The 18,251-nt window shown below is 34.1% G+C and overlaps 1 protein-coding gene across 3 annotated transcripts; it reads left to right on the plus strand.

Annotated features, from left to right (window-relative positions):
* Window positions 1-50: 50 nt before the first annotated feature.
* LOC105345143 (TIMELESS-interacting protein) lies at window positions 51-17,767 on the plus strand. 3 transcript variants are annotated; one of them, XM_034468203.2, is made up of 9 exons: window positions 51-157; window positions 7,771-7,925; window positions 8,730-8,826; window positions 11,906-11,981; window positions 14,975-15,097; window positions 15,307-15,402; window positions 15,566-15,769; window positions 15,998-16,109; window positions 16,308-17,767. In XM_034468203.2, the coding sequence occupies exons 2-9, from the start codon at window positions 7,790-7,792 to the stop codon at window positions 16,787-16,789; spliced, it is 1,326 nt and encodes a 441-aa protein (XP_034324094.2). In that variant the 5' UTR covers window positions 51-157; window positions 7,771-7,789; the 3' UTR covers window positions 16,790-17,767. The 3 variants fall into 3 exon arrangements, with proteins under 3 accessions (XP_034324094.2, XP_011451500.3, XP_011451501.3); XM_011453198.4 differs by lacking the exon at window positions 51-157 and adding an exon at window positions 6,355-6,919; XM_011453199.4 differs by lacking the exon at window positions 51-157 and adding an exon at window positions 7,573-7,672.
* The last annotated feature ends 484 nt before the right edge of the window (window positions 17,768-18,251 follow it).

Consider the following 18,251-nt stretch of genomic DNA (forward strand, 5'->3'; position numbering starts at 1 on the left):
CTCCCGAGATGTTCCGAGTTTATCAACGTGAATCATTTGGTACATGGAATATTCGATCTGTACTTTCTTTTTCAAACGCATGCGCCTAATTTGAGGTCCGAAATTGCCGCGAAACACAACATTTACCCTCTCTCACCGAGACTTCTGTTAAAGTTTGGTAAGTTGAATGCAATGTAATTCAGATGTCAATACGATAAAGATAGTATTTATTTTTAGTGCTCTCTCGAACATTTGACCGTTCTTGCTCTCTGTCAGACTCTGTGGATAATAGATTATTGGGTCGGTTTGTATGTGGGACCAGAGACATAATAAGTTAATTATGTCTATGGTAGTACACAGCCCATTCATTTGGTATTTTTACTTTCATTTGGTCATTCTATTGTAATTAACCCTTAGGCACAACCAACATCCATCGCAAAGATTTACACACAACAGGCCTATCATCTTACAACCATGAATCAACACATTCAAATTAATAGATGCAATGACACTTAGCTTTCCAAAATTATATCCTTGTGTTTCCTATCTTCATACCTGGCTTAATGGATGTAAAGGGTGCTGGTCACTTCGCTCCAAAGAGCCAAATCGCCCCATGCATTAGCGCCCCAATTTTTTGGAATGCTGGAGAAAACGTACCCAAGAGAAAACGTACCCAGGAGAAAACGTACCCAATTCCTAGGGTACGTTTTGGAGAAAACGTACCCTATAAAAATCATAAATAACAGTTTTAATAGATATTCTGGGATGCAATAAAATAAATTATGCAATAAACATTTGTATAATTTTATTATTGTTGCTTTTGTTTTTATATAATTACGTACATTAATTAATTAGACAATAATTGTGTTATATACAAATGCACAGACTTCGCCTGAGCAGTTTAATTAGTCGGCAATTAATCCATTGATATAAATGAAATCGTTAAAAAAATATAGATCGACACAATAGTTTTGATTGCAATATAATTTGGAGAACTTAATAATGAGTATCTCGAGAAGTCGAGAGCGCGTTGTTTTTTTTCTCTCGATAGATATGAATCAATTATTTGAAGAGTTTTTTTTTTCATTGTTAACAACTTTGAAAGTCTCATAAGTCTAATTACATTGAAATCACTAATATTTAAAGCAGAATGCTTATAACAAACATGGTAAATTTATCAACTATTAAAAAATTATTTATGAAATAAAGTTGAAAATTTTGAGCTCAAATCATGTCCAAGTCCTTTAGATATTTAATCGATACATATAAGAAAACCCTTACGGGATCTATATTATTTAAAAGATATTATTTGTAAAAATTGTATATTCCTCTATATTTATTCATTAAAATATGCATTAAAGTAGTATTTAAAACTAATTGACATGTCCAAATCCTTAAAATACTCAACCGGTACATATATAAGAATTATTATTATGTAATTCAGATATCTATCAAATTCAAATATTCCTCTATATTAATGCAGTAAATTAGTTATTAAAACTATATAGCTTTATGTTTATTATATTTATAGGGTACGTTTTCTCCAAGAGAAAACGTACCTGGGTACGTTTTCTCTTGGGTACGTTTTCTCCTGATACCATTTTTTGGGGGGCGCCCCAGTTAAGTTTAACTAGCGCCCAAAGTACATCTCACGAGCACCCCGAATGTTGGTTTCACCATGATTAATATTTTTTATGATTTTTTTTACTAGCGCCCCTAAATAAGTTATGCCATATATTATTTTGAATGTATTTTTTCGAATGCTCCAAATTGCTTTCATGATTGAATTTTTTTACAAGCGCCCCAAAATAAGTTTCACTACACAATATTTTGAATAATCTAGATTCCTAATTAAACCTGAGGATTAAAAACATCTACCTAAAATCGCAAGATGCACATCTAGGAAGTTTTAAAATCTTAATTTTATTTTTCTGACATGTTCACAACATGAAAGTACGATACAAATTCGGCTTTGGCGATTTTATTTTGAATTTTTCTTCCAATTTGATGGAAAACGGTTGAATCGAATTCAGCACTCACGAAATTAAGTAATCTACAGTATTATGGGTGCCCCACATTTTAACAAAAATTAAAAATGCTGAAATAAAACGATGACGAATAGTTCCATAAACTGTTCTTTTTTTAATCAAAGCCCCCCCCCCCCCCCCCCCCCCTTACATCATATATTGTCCATCCATCCAGGTGTTGTGTGTTATTCCTTCGTTGATATTCGTACAATGGAGAAGTACCTACAGAACAAGGGAGAATCTGCGACCAGAGGAGTAAAATCATGTGATGCGACTTCAACATAGCCTATGGACTTCTGCAATCCTTCAATGGTCAGCGCCCCTGATATTTGCCAGCCAAGATCAACTCGACTTGCTTGCAGATGTCAACACATGATATGTGGACGGAACTTTCAAAGTTGTCTGACATCTGTTCATCCAGTTTTTTTCCATACAGGGATTCCTTTGAAATCAACAGACACAGGTTCCACTTGCTTTTGTGCGAATAAGCCGGCACCAGACTTTGGACTATGTCAGAGTGTTTTATTGGAAAAATTACCATGAAGAGCAGCAGTACAACCTATCATGGCAGACTTTGAAAGAACAACATGGGCAGCATTGCGGAAAATAATTCCTGGGAAAGATTTCATTGGCTGTCATTTCCATCGGTGCCAGGCTGTATGGATGAAGGTACAGGAAGTGGAGTTGCAGGTTCAGTACAGTGAGGATATCAATATATACCACACAGTTCACAGCATCTTTGCTCTGCCATTCCTGCCAGTCGCCAATGTGCAAGCCAGTTTTGATAACATCAGAGCCAATGCTGTGGCCAACGATAAGCTGGACCTCTTATTTAGTGAAGCAGAGAAATTGCCACTCCAAAAACAGATGGTAGAGGACAGGTCATAGCAAGGAATACAGCAGAAAGATGTAAGAGACCACCAAAGACAGTATGAGGACCTCTGGGGACAATTTGAGGAAAGACACCTCACGGACATCCAGTTCCTCCGCGGAATCACAAAAATATGTGGACCAAGTGGCCTATAGGTCCAAATTTACATCCCAGTGTGGCGTAAATGACACCATGTTTTATTAACCGCAAGTGAAAATAGAATCTTCCAAAAACTGCATGTAGACTTTAATTGTTTGAAGAAAAATAAACATGATTTGTTTCCATTGTCAATTATTATTGCAAGTGTAAACTGATTCTGGGCCCTGGAAGGGCGTTGTGTTCAACATGATAAGAACAGTTTGCAATGCAAATCTGTATAGTTGAAAGTGGGCCTGAAAGGTTATAGGTTTGGGATTTTTTAAAATAATTTTTTGAGCTATTCTAGAAAAGACTTCCTGAGTCTAAACCCCGGGATATCGACTAGCTTAAATGTATTTGACCACACTATAAAGCCAATTTTACTTTATGGCTCTGAAATATGGGGAATCTTTAACGTCAATAACATAAAAATAAAACAGTCTAATGATATACTGATACAACAATGTTATAACAACTTAATAGCTGAAACTTTACATCTCAAATTTTGTAAAACCATATTGGGGTTGAATAAGAAAAGTATGAACCATGCTTCACTTTCTGAACTAGGAAGATTTCCTCTACATTTTGATATTGTCAATAGATTACTAAAATATTGCTACAGATTAGAAAATTTAACAACAGAGTTTCCTCTATTAAAAGATGCATTTGTATGTAGTAAAGAACTTCATTTCGCCCAAAATACAACTTGGTATTCCTCTAATGAAAAGCTACTAAACATTCTTAATATTCAAAACATTATGACATATTCTAAAAAAGACTTTGTTACTTCTTTAAAACAATCTCAGACTAAAAAATATTCGATGGATTGGCAGTACTCAAATGAAACACTTAAAGATGGCAAACTTGTTACTTATTTATTTTTGAAAACTAACTTCAGACTGGAAAAGTATTTAACTATATTAAGACCTGAATACAGAAAGCCAATCTGTAGACTGCGGATATCAGCGCATAGACTTTTTATTGAATCGGGCAGATATAATAACACACCTAGAACAGAAAGAATATGCAAAAATTGTACACTTAATAAAATTGAAGATGAAGAACATTTTCTTATCCAATGCAGCAAATTTACAAAAGAAAGAGAGGAACTATTTGATTTAATTTCATCTAAAGCAAAACATTTTACTAGTTTAGAAGATAAACAAAAATTATTTTGGATTCTAAACTGTGAAGAATTAGATATATTAAACTCTGTTGGTAAATTTTTACAAAAGGCATTGCCTTAATTTGTATTCAAATATTGGTTTTTATTTTTCAATCATATTATAAACTATTTCAAATTTGTATGTGCATTTGTATCTTGACATATTTATGTATGGTGTTTAACATAAATATATAGAAGACACTATATTGAATGTATGGAAACATACATAATTATACATATATATATATACATATATACTATTTAATTGTTCATGTCTGTCATAGTTCTTTTAATCATCCAGCTCTTTCCCTCTTGTATATGTTTATTGAATGTTTTATGTTCATTGGATGTTGTATGTCAACAGTCTTCATGTTGCCCCTTGAGGGCCCTTAATTGGTTAATAAAGAAATTGAAATTGAAATATATACTTGACATATAAAGTCGTTTATAACAAAAAAACTGATCTGATGCTCTTTTTTCTATAGTTCTACTACCAGTATTCTTTATTTTATAACTGACCAGAAAAGGTGGGCCCCTCCCTCTAAATTTGCCAATGTTACATTATGCACAAAGTTTGTGAGAACCTGTTCTGAAGAAAAAAATAATTGCCAATGCACTAGCTTGTATGGAAAATTCATTAATGTATGTATGCGCTATGCGCATTGATGATGTATTCCAGTTAATTTTACCTTTTTTGAATGGAGACGAGTGGATCACATAAGTATACAAAATTAAGAAGACTATTTTTTTGTTTGGTGAATTAAATCAATTAATCACAGGTAATGTGAACTCTATGTATCTTTCAAGGTTATATTCTTAATTTTCTATATTTGTATAGTTCTGTTAGACTGGTTAACAATAAAAAGGTCATAGCTTTGTGGACAGTATTCATTTTAGAAATTCACATGCTATAAATAGTGCTAAACTAGAAGACAGAGAAAAGTACCGTTAGTTCCAGATGCTGAGTGCAAACAAAAAAGCAAAAAAAAACTGATGCAGGTATGAAAGAAATTTTTCTACACCAATCAGAAGCGCAAATATCCCAAATAACTTATTCATATTAAATAATACCAATTTAATAACTTTGAACCATTATTTGAAATATTTATAGTCTCCTGTTGCTTAAACTGGCAATTTCAAATTGCCTGAAAATGGTTAAATATGTGAAATAATTAGGGGATTGTGATTAATTTCTTTAAAAAATGCTTTCTTGCATGGAAATGATATAAGAAATCATGTGACGTTTGATTGGAGAGCAGTTGTTGCTTCAATTTCTGCGATAGTTGGTGTAGCATCATTAGAGGAAGGGAGAAATAAAGAACATAATTAACGACACTTAGCTGGCAAATCGGACCATGTTTTAATTTTTGGTGGTCTCAATTTAAGGACTTTGGTTGTCCTTTAAAGAAATGTTTTGGAAATCCTCTTTAATAAATTCCTCTAGCTAGGACTAGATTTCTGAGGGCTTTCAAGTAGTTATTTAAAATACATGTACAAGACTTACCACTGACAAAATTATTTTATCAAATGAAAATTTCAGTTTAGATTCTACATGTAATCAATCTGCACAGTTTTGAAAAAATCAGGCATGTTGAACCCTGTAAAAATTAAAATTAAAAAGAAATTAAAAAGTTTATTTCTCCATTAAAAATGCTATATAGATATATTTTAGTTTAAAATAGGTAAATGACTTGAAATGTACATGTGTGTATGCATGTACTGTGGAATCATTTAATTTCATGGGGGCCAATTTTCATGGATTGTAAGATTTTGCTTATTCGTGGGGATGTAATTTCATGGATGCGTCGGTTTTCAGTTTCAGTATGAAAAACTAAAACTTTTATAATTAGTTTTTGTAGAGGATGTAAATTCTTGGGTGAGGGTTACCCACGAAAATTGAGCCACCTCGAATTCTAATGATTCCACAATATATGAGTGAAGAAAAGTGAGATAATTGGATCCACCCCTAGGATTTTCTCCTCACTCCAGTGTTACTTAGTGCATTGTCAACAGTGCTGCATGATTTGTATGTCACTACTGTGTGACATTTATTATACATGTATGCAACCTGCATCCATCTTTTTAAGGGGGCCACACATCAAGGAAGTCCATCATATCTTCTCTGTTTATTTATGTGTAGCTCACGTCACTGACCTTATTTACAGTGACCATGCTTGAGGGTCAGCCTGACCTGCTATAAATAAATTCTTGGTTATTGGCTGTCTGTATAGGACTCGATCAATTTCATCACATTCTGTCCACTGCTGACCAGTCTCTTATTGGTCACAACGGAGGGACAGTTTGGCCTTTGTTTTTTGTGTAATAGTGGCTTTTTATCACTTAAGCCGAAAAAATTGGATGACTTTTTAAACAAAGATTTTAAGGATATTTTGTATCTCTGAATGCATCATTTAGTACACACAGTGTGTGGTGACTGATTGATTATCAAATGTACATTAAGATTTCTGAGCTGATTTCATCAAGACCTGCATCTGTTTATTTGGACACAAGGAACTCTTGAGTAATTTTCCTTTGTTGGATTGGTGACTTAACATTAAGTTTCTTATTTTGCTGTATCCTATTTTTGGATAAAGTGGACGCCGTCACTTCTGATTGGTTTAGCTGACCAGTGTTTTTTCCCAGTCATGATTACATAACATTGATTACTTAATATTTGGCTGGACTCGATTGTACCAAACGTAATTCATGTACCATGGCAGAGCCTTTTACTCTGAAACGGTAGGACAAACAGTTTATTAAGAATATTTAAAGAGTACATGCATATGCTGTTGATAGCTATTGTTTTTGTGTAAAATTTTATGAATGTTTTTCAAACTTTTTAAAGATTTCAAATCTTAGAAATCCAATTCTAATAGTATCCAGACAAACAGTAAAATCTGTTAAGGAAAAAACAAATACTTTTCGTTTTGTTTTCTTATTTTTATAATTGTGAGTGTCACAGTGTGAATTCCTGAAAAACAGTGCTTGAATTGTAAGTTGACCCTTGAGTAGGGAGAATAAATATGGTTATTCTTACTTTTAGAAATAAATTATTTTTGCTGTAATTGAAATAAATTGTCAATATTGGTTTCTACTACTGCCAGCTTTTATTGCATGCATATATAATGGTATATATGCCTTTAAATATTTTTGGGGGAAAATGAAACATAAAAGAACAAAGAACTTTGACACAAAAACTGAAAAAAAAACTTCCTGGTTTTAAAAAAAAAATTGTTTATTGTTGTTATCTTTTCTTAACCAATGTTTCTCTGAACTAAAAGTGAAATACTAGTATATTGTTGTTTCTCTGAATGAATCTGAAACAGACTAATCCCCCTCCCATAACTATTTGCAGAGGTTTTACGACATTGCTACTTGTGTGTATGAAGTTGTGTTTGTGTATAAGTATGTTGGAAGTACTTGCCCAACTTCACAATATATGGTTGTGTTAGAGGAATTAAGATGTATTAAATGATCGTCTAAGAGTTCAATGTAGAAAACAGTCTCTCTTTTTTCTCTCATGATATATGTTAGATAATGATATTTCCCTAACATTGATATGTGATGCACTGAGAATATTTTTTTGGCAGATTATTAAAGAGGAAGAACATGGAGTCTGTGAACTTGGACATGGATGAGATTTTTGAGGAGGAGGACGAGGATTTCCCCACCGTAGGGGCACTGCCGGACTTACCCCAGGACAATGAGGGGATGGAGGAGATGGGCCAGGGGGAGGACCAGGATGGTAACACCTTCTTTTATATGGATTTAGGGAGATAAATGCTATAATGATAAGCTGCCCTTCAATTGTTTCAATTTAGTTTCGATCCTCAGTAAAAATGGGTGGAGAATGTGTGTAGGGGTTGGGGGAGGGGAGGGGGGGGGGGCATTTATCAAGTGATTATCAATAAAAAAAATAAATAAATTTTCATAAATCAAGTGATTGGTTTTGATTTTTGAGGAATTTGAAATGATTATATTAACTTTTCTTTGATTTCTGAAGTAAAATTGCAAAATTAAAAAAAATCTGTAGAATCCACATTGTCAATTCTGAAAAACGTAGCTCTTAGTATGTCATCAAATTTCAGGGTTGTCTCTAAAAATTGAAAAAGGAAGAAACAAAAAAGTAGAAGGGGGTCTGGAGGTCTAGCTTTAAGTAGCTTATAGCTGGATCGTGTTCGAAATGCAAAAATAGCTGGATAATTACGTCGCTTTAGGCGGGGAAATTCCCCGCCTCCCGGGTCTTAGAGACAACCCTGAAATTTACATATATTTTATTTAGATGTCCCTGAAATTAATTAAACACACAAATATCATTCCTAATATGAAGAAAGTGGGTGGGAATGGAAATGTATTTACCCGGAATGATAGGAAAAAACCCTTACTTAATCAGTATTTTTTTTCATTTTCCAATTCTTAAAGTGCTAATATTTCTTTCAAATTGTATTTTAATGTACAAGTAGTTCAACAAACAAAAATGTTGGTTAATTTGTAATATATGTTTAAAAAAAAGATTCCAAGAGTGTTAATAATGTTTCTTAATTTATAGATAACAGTGCTGAAGTTTTATCCAGATTAAAGGATTTGTCAAAAGGAGCAGCTAAGAAGGTGGTCCGCAGACCCCAACCCAAGCTGGACGCCACCAGGTAAATAAACATATACTGAAAGAATGTATCCACATGTAGATATATGTAGTGGTGATTAATTATATAGTTATTTCAAAGCAAGGGCTATGTTGACTACATGGAAATATTATTGAAAAGGATTATAACTCGATCCATACGCTATTTCTGGATACATTCAGTGTGTAATGGGAGCTGTACTTAAAAGTTATTGACCTTTTTCTTATCGCAGTCAAGTGACCAAATGACACAATGTTTTTACAACCTACAATGTAATAAATCTCAGTGCAGAGAGGGCCGGTGTCAGAAAAACCTCCCAAGTGTACAGGTTGTATACAGGTAGCCAGCCCTCTTCACACATAGAAAGCCCCAACCAAAGGCTTACAATGTCTGATGGATAAGAAATGGCATAGATTCCTGTTGTGTATCCCAAAGTGTATTGTTTATTATCTTATATTTCCCTTTCTCTGTTTAAGGTAAAAACGTTTGACCTGGTCAAGAGGTCACCCAATCAGTGTTTATTTTAACTTTTATCTCCGGCCAGTGTTTGAACAGTGAAACTAAGTCTGCCAGTGTGGTCACTTGTAATGGTCAACTTCATGACTATCTGACTCCCTAATCCCCGTCCACTTGTGTTAGTAGGACTTGATTATGTTTATCAGGGACGGGCCTACCTATCGGAGAAAGCTGTTCCAAGAGTTCAAATCCTCATCCAAGAACGGGGACACTTAATTAAAACAAACTATGCATGATCACTTTGTTTTCAATTCTCTTTACAAGAATTAAAATCACAATTTATAATATGTAAATATATTGGTCACATACAAGTACAGTTATGAAGCATGTCTTAAAAAATGGTCACAGTGGCTGGTAGAATTTGCTGTGTCTTGGCCACCACCAATAGCTTTTCAACATCTATTTGGAGGGTATTTTTCCCCTTGATGATGAATTCTTTCAAACTATACTTCAATAAATAAAAAAATACATTTGAACACAAAAAAGTACATTACATGTAGAATGGATGAAACTTCTCATTGAATCTGCAATAAAGAATAAAGAATTGTTAAAATCCCAATAGAACATGCTGTTATATAGGTTTAGAATCATGATATGCAGACCTAGCCTGTCACAATAAATGTTATTTTTCTGTATGCTAGTTTCAAGTTAATTGCTCGAATAGGAATATCTGTGGATTTCTTCATATGATATTATATGATAAATGGAATAATGTACCCGGTATGTAACGAGTAGGTATTCCACCAATAAGATGGACCTGGACAAGATAGAAAGTAGTGAAGATTCTCCATAAAAAAGTATCCTGATGTGTTTTATTGTGACAGGTACAAACGTAACTGGTTAGGTATGGCCAGGTAAATCTGTAACAGGTGTTTGTTTTATCTAGACAAGAAGTCTTGAACTTACAGTTATATATACGCTCAGACTACTGGTAGTGTTGCATCATTGACACATTATGGTTGATATATATTGATATTCGTCAATAGATTCTTGGCTTTGTGGACGCGACCAGTTGGTTTAGATTTGCGTGACCAGAGTGTCTTAAGTGAGTGTTGAGTTTATAGGGTTTCTTTAACCTGATCTGAGACACAAATTTGTCTTATATATCAAATGTTCATGACTACAAAATTAGACTTCACAAATTACTAGCTTAGATGTTTTACAGTAATGTACCTTTTGTCTATACTTGTATTAGAGATGATCTTCAGTTTTGTTAAAATAAATTTAAAGTAACACTTTTTTACAAATTAAAGTACAGAATTATCATATTTATTTTTTTGCTTTTTAAAAATATTATTCCATGGTACCATCAGTTGGGGCATAATATCCTAACAATCACATTTATGTGAAGTTATACTAGTACCTATTCAAATTCAGGTTTTTTGCTTTCATCTGTCTGTTCTTTAAGATGTTTCAACAAAAGCATTGTCTTTCTTTCTAACAAGAGCTTATCACCCATTGGGGTGTAACAACCTGATCCTAGACTTGTCTCTCTCTTATTCAACACATTTAGACTCCCTATTCAAATATAATCCACGCCAAGGGTGGAAAAAATCATTACAATAAATTACAAGAGGTGCTTTAACAATTATTATGCAAGTTTAAATGTCAAGGTGCTCTTGAATAGTTCTAATGGCTTTCGTGTAACAAAACAGTCATTTAACTGGTCAACACGGCCATTGCTTTATAAACAAGTTGGGCTTTAACCAGTCGGTGTGAGGAATGTGGACAGAGTCAACAAAGCCCTCTGATGTGACCAGTTCATTAATTCTTCTACTCCTCTTGTTAACATTGGCCAGACTCTCATATACCACACATATTTCTTTCGTTAATACATGTACATGTATATACAAAAGACAGTGTTTTATTCACAGAACAATATTTATCACTTGTCATGTCCCATGAGAATCAGAAATCGATGATGGGGGCATAATGCTTTGTGCTCTTTGTCTGTCTGCAAAAACTTGAAAGCTTGGCTCTGAATTTTTAAAGGAGCAGGTCAACTCCTCAATTGTGGCATACATATTTCATGATAAATACAGTTGAACTTCGATATCTTGAACACTGATTTCTCGAATACAATGGATATGTGAAAGTGATTTGTAAGTCCCAAAGACTTATTTTTTAAGTACATTGTATTTTACCCTCGATATATTGAATACGTGGGTATCTTAAAGTTTATAAACAGTTCCATCTAGTTCGAGACAACGAAGTTTGACTGTAAATTCTCTTTCAAAAGGAATCTGCATTCATCTGTTTCTCTCTGATTAATAAATATGGGTATATAAATAATTAATCATTACTGATTAGTTTGGCAATGCATATAACTGTAAGGATTATTATTCATCCTACAAGGACCTTGATGGGTGTGTAGTTTTTGAACTGAAGGATAAAATAATGGATTGACCACATTGTGAAGATGATATTGTGAATAGCCCATTTTGCTGTCGACTAAAACTGTGTTCCTTATAATAATCAAATAGACCATTCAGAAACAATTTTCGTATTTAAACTGATCCTCATTTAGGCATTAATTGCTTTAATCTTTTAGTTTTGATTTTTATTCTAGTCTCATTCTCTTTTTCAGACTGACCGGTGAGAGAGGAATACCTATTTTACCAAAGGTTTTCCAGGATGTCAAGTTCAAAGGGAAAGGACATGAGGTAATATTAAAAGCCAAGTTGTATTCAGGCCATTTCATATTCAGGGATACCGGTAACCAGTTGGGAATAAACCTGTCCTTGAGCTTATGATATATAACTTATCATAAAGCTGGTGTAATCATCTTCAACTTATTAGTGCCATCATAAAATACCAGTAATGCTTTTGGAGCCAATATTGTCTTTGTATTTTTTTAAATTCATAAATTAATGTGTATTTGAAATAGCTGATAGAAAGCAGCACAATTCAAAGGCACCTAAATATTTCATTTCTGTTGAAAAAACGTTAACTGTATCCTAACTGTTGGAGTCAAAAGGTGGTGGACAGGTGTGATCTAGAAAAATGCCAAAAAAAACAACAGAATGAACAATAAATAAATTTGTAAAAATTTTACTATTGCATTTGTGTGGGAGGGGGGGGGGGTCCTTTTAAACCAGTGACATAGATTTAAATCTTCAATTATAATGATAAAACTGCCTTGTTAAAGGCGGAACATTTTACGCACGTCCCCTTTTATACCTGTACAAACTTCAAAATGATGCCGCTTGTCAATCAAGTTTAAAACAATAGCACCCAGTTTGATTGATGTTATCGTCCAAGCGTGATCTGGCCAGGTCCGTAGATTTCTGTTTACTAGCAATTAACAATGTTTCGTCATGTATTGAAAGGGGGAATTAAAAATTGAATTTTTAACATTACCAGTATTAAAAATAATGAGAAAAAAATTATTTTCAGTGATTGAAACTACGCAGAATTTATATTTGAATTATGTTGAATGTATGTGACCTAATAAATTCCAAAAAGATGCATGAGCAGCTCAAAAACATTAAAAAAAAATTCTTTTTAAAACAGATCTATGAGCTACTAAAGCTGTATAAAGCTTGGTGCATGAAAATGTCACTCCATGGAAAACGAACTCCATTAATTGTCGTCGTATAATTGGCTGCCTTAATTTATACATTCCACATTCTAACTGCCCGTATGGTTTTCTTAAATTTGTATACAATAATAATTGTCAAAATTATCTTCTTGAACAATGTTAAGTGCTATACACAATGTAGTGAGTTATATTTTTATAGCGGAATTAATTTTCTGCATTTTTTAAATTGTGTTTTACACATGTGTGCTAAGAGAAAATTCGGACGACACATAACATTTCTGTATAAAATCGCTTTGTATGGTCATTAGAACAATAAGATATTTAAACTAAGACCAATTCTGACTAATTATTTATTTCCTGTGTATTAATTTGCTTCCTGTGTATAGTGATAAGCAGCGTTCACGACTGCAGATAAACTGCAAGCCCCGGAGGCTTTCACACCTCTAATAATAAGCCCCCGCCCTCACCTGAGGTTTACCACCCGGTAAAAATGTTCGGCCTCTAAATACATGTAAAAAAAAGGTCATGCAAGGCATGCAAAAGGATCATGCTGATTCAACAAAAATTATTTTTCAATAATTAAACCTTTAATTTACCATCAATCTTTACTTGGTATTGATCTATATGAGTATGATATTACCCTGGGGTTTTAACTAGCCTTGTAAAAGTGAAAAGTCCATTTAACCTGCAAAAGTACTTTTAACATCAAGGACAACCTCTAAGGTCAAATAAGTCACTCCACCTCCTGTAAGTGGCACTGAAGAGCCAGAGGGATTCCCTGTGACCTCATCACACACATACCATTGTAATGGCTGGAGGCTGCTTGTGTTACAGCTAGATAAGTGATCAATGAAGCTGTTTATGCTTGCGAGAAAGGAAGCACTCTCATAATATGACCTGTAGTTGACCACAGCTTGCTAGATAATCATGATGGAACTGTTAACTTTTACTTACTGAGCAGAGGCAGATGAAGTTATTGTGTACCCCCTTAGCTCCCAGTAAGAGTACATGGCTATTGGGAAGGATACTTTTCTGTTTAAGAGGGTTAGGTGGTTGTAGCCATTTTAGACTGTATTGATATCCGTGACACAAAGAGATCTGTATACAGATATAGGAGATATAATATCAACATTTAAACGTAAAACATTTGGATTTTTTCTCCATGTAATGATATAGTTTATTGCAAAAGATCACAGTATATCTGATGGGTAATTTGTTGAGCAACCAGCCTCCTTAATTATAGTATAAATCTGGCCCCACTGTCACCAACTTTCCTCAAGTCAATACTTGGCCTCAAATCAATGCACTTTTTATATAAGGATTTGAGTTGAGGACTGAATTGAGTGATTGAAAATTTTGGTGATGGCGGGGCCAGGAAACACATACCAGAAATATATAGAGTAAGGCAGGGGATAAATTGATATTAAATATATAACCAGTATACCTCCATGTCTTGAGATTCGGAGTAAATGTGTCCTGGTGTCTCACAATGATATATTTTGTGTAAAGACAGAATTCATTCAGTTGGTCAACCAATCTGTTTGACATGACTGGTACCACACAGACCCACCTTGTCTGTAAACCACAGCTTGAAGGGATATAAACCGTTTAGATGGAAACTGTTCCCCTGGTTTTGACCACCGCCAGGTGTGGCCATAAGGTCGGGCCTGAGCTGAGGTTTATGTATGAATGTCCAAGTCAGCAAGGTTATATTCGATTTTGTTGATTGGTCAACTGTAAAATCCTCAAAATTTTGTGCTCTTAAAGGGCTGGTTTAGTATTTATTAATCTCCTTTAGAAGAAATATTAAAAAAAAATTAGAAAAAAATATTCAAATTTTAAAGTTGAAGTAATAGAAATTCAATATATAATAGCGTTAATAATCACATCAAATTTTTTTAAGGACGGTATGATTTGTTGACCAATCAGCTTCCGTAAGATAAATCTACTGTAACAATTCATTACCAGCATTTCATGAAACTGTTACAGAAACGTTGTTGGTATCCAACATGATCTTTGAAGTTGACAACAGGACACGAAGCTTTCACGACAATGGAATACAACCACATGTTAAATGGGTAACTCATGGTTATAATCTGGTTTGTGTTGTTACAGGCGAGGGACCTACAGATCATCATGCGATACTTGGAGCACTGGGCTCACCGCCTGTTCCCTAAGATGCCATTCGATGAAGTATTGGAGCGAATTGAGAAGCTGGGCACAAAAAATGAAGTCAAAGTAAGATTATCTACACTCATCAATATTTTGTTTACCCCAGCTGAAATGCAAATTGTGTACACAACTATTTGAATCTCTATGAGTGACAGATATAATGAAGAAATTCTACTTGCGTGACTTTGACAAAATGCATTCATACGCATGTAATTACTCAGATCATTAAGTTATGTATGTTCCTTTGATTGAATTCTCATTTCTCATTCATGCAGACTTGCATAAAGAGAATGCGACTTGATATGCCCATTCTGAATGATGAGTTTGTGGGAGATGATGAGGAGAGGGAAGAAGGCATCCCAGGGTCAGAGGTCAGTACATGTAGTTTCAATTTTAGAAATTTATTCCTGCAGCGAGTTTGTTGGTCCTAGAAACTAGGGACATAAGGACATAAATTGTAATGGTTAAAGAAATATGGATTTGTATTCATTGATATATTACTTGTTTGAAACAATTACATCTGGTAAAATTTAGGCTATTGATTCTGATGCTGAAGAAGCTTTGGAGGAGCTGGGGAATGAGTCTCCCACACAGCGTAATGGGGCCAGCCCCCCATCCTCCCAGGAATCCTCAATGTCTGGTGGAATGCTAGCAGCCCAGCTGTCACAGCCTCTGTCCTCCACCCCCTCAACATCCGGCAATCTCACCCCAGGGTTCAGCAGCCCGGGGTTATCTCAGGTGAGTGAATTATGTATGTACTTGATAATGCAGGCATGTTATAAATATACATTTACTGGTTAAATAGCAAATCCTTAATAAGAATCTAACTATCAATATTTTTCTTGTAAAGTTTAGGTTCAATTTAAAAGCTACAAAGTTGCCAATTGATTTTCTCTTTCACAAGAAATTGTAAATAGTATCTTAATTTTAATGAATAGCAGTTAATTGAGAGGATTATATTAATAGGGTCTTACTCCAGAGCAGAGAGAGAGGTTAGAGAGAAATAGGCAGATGGCATTGGAAAAGAGAGCTAACAAAGGTGGGGGAGGGGGATCACAACATGTGTTCAAGACTCCAGGTAGGGTGGAATTTTTTCGATCAGCAAATTATAATTATTATTTTGATATTCAGGTTGAGCTTTTGATTGACAATTATAATCATTTTGTTATTTAGATTTAGCTTTTGGTTGGCAGATTATTTTCATTTTGATATTTGTCTCCGATTTGTTGTATTTTAATTTTGCACGAGACTATAAACCATTTCTGTCCTCTTGCAGCTATTCCAAAGTCCCCTTTACGGCGCCTGGCCTCCCACACAGTTTCTAGTCCCTCACAAATATCCTCCCCCATTCTACAGTCACCTCCAAAAATGTGCAGCCATGGAAACATTCCCATCAATAATACTGGTAACCAACCCACCTTTCACAGCCTGGTGACGGCCAACAACGGTTCAAGTTCCCCGGTGAAACCCGCAGGCAGCAATCTCACAAACGGCAGTCTTCAGAGTCATCCAATCGGAGAATCCGTCTCATCTCAAGACAATGAGATGAGTGAAGTGATCCCATTGGTCAATGGAAATAAAACTGTAGACAATTGTTCTGACAGCTCAGACATGAGCCAGACCATTCCACTTTTGTGTAGTCCAGGGAGAAAGACAGGGGAGACAAAAGATAAATCAAGGTCAGGGAGTATGGACATTTCATCCAGTGATCAGATGTCAGAGGAAGAACTTCTTCTACATTTGTCGGAAAGTGAATGATGTCTTGATGTTGTAAATATTTTTTAAAGATGAACTACAATAAGTGGAATGTAAATTTAGAATGTTAACATTTATAGTCATACTTTGTTAACTGGCAGGGTACCGATATGATATTCTATGATAGTCAATAAAACATTACTATTGTCATAATGTAACTAAGTATATCTACCTTGGCTAGTTGTGTGTTTGATTGTGCCTTTAAATATTAGGTTTTTTTCTCTGTCAGAAAATCATTATATTGCATGAGTTAACACAAATGTTTGATGCTCTGTGAGAAAATCCTTATATTGCAAGTTAACATAAATGTTGGAAAAGGGACATCACCCATTGTCTTTGCCATGACCATGATATTGTTTTAGACACCGGCATGTTAAAAAGCAACACATGCATCATAATATCTCTTAAAGTACTTAATGTAGGACATGCAATAGGGCAATAGTATTAAAAAAATACTGTCATTGAATACTGTTATTATGACAATCTCTATTGGTAATGTTTGTTAATACATTTCATAGATTGCATCATCATACTGTCATGAAAATAACCTGATCATGTGTAACGGTGGACGTTATTACCAAGGTACATATATTCCTCTGGCAAGGAATACCAGTATGTTTAAATATATTGATATACCTAGTATAACAGTCAACTCTGACAATACATGTACATGTAAATAAATTAACTGTATGTGTCGGTGATCTGACCTTTTGTCCTACTGTAAATGTCTGCAGTGAGAAGTAGTAAGTCTTCAAATCCCTAAAGTTGTTAAATAAGAAGTTCAGATTTAGCCTAGATAATGCTTTGTCAGCATCCCAGGTCAAAGTGGGAAAGTATTTAGAATGTTTTATTTCAAAACTGTAATGTTAGTGCCATTGAATTAAAATATGTAAAATATTCTAATGAACTTGACTACAGTTATATATATTGTATATTGAAGGAAGAAGCATGCATTGTTTAAAATGTCTACAATTTTCGAGATATACTTTACTTTTCATTATTTAAATGTGAACAAGTTGGGTTACACTAGTGCTTTACTCTATGATAGGAAAAATTATCAAACATGAAAAGGATGATTTTTGTACTATTTATATTTTTGTGTGGAAAAAAAAATAAATGAATTTCTGTCATGTTGTATAAACTTATTTTTATTTGCAATAAAAAAAATGACTTTCATGAATTTTATATATTGACTGAACTCTCATCTGAATGCTGGCAGCAAAGAGAAGCTATAAAATGAAAAAGATTTTTATATGTTATCACATGGAATATGGATTATGAAGTACCAGTTAACCTATATTGCACTTAAAGCTATTTAATGCTGACAATAGCTTCTCTTTCATTGCCTCTATTCCTTCAACCATGATTCCTTCACAGGTTGAAGCATCAATACTTCTGTACAGACCTCTACTGTACAGTATTACTGATTGCATCAATAGGCATTGTTCCTCAGTAATGATAAACT

The sequence above is a fragment of the Magallana gigas genome, chromosome 6 (genome assembly GCF_963853765.1).
Source record: "Magallana gigas chromosome 6, xbMagGiga1.1, whole genome shotgun sequence".
Taxonomy (NCBI): domain Eukaryota; kingdom Metazoa; phylum Mollusca; class Bivalvia; order Ostreida; family Ostreidae; genus Magallana; species Magallana gigas.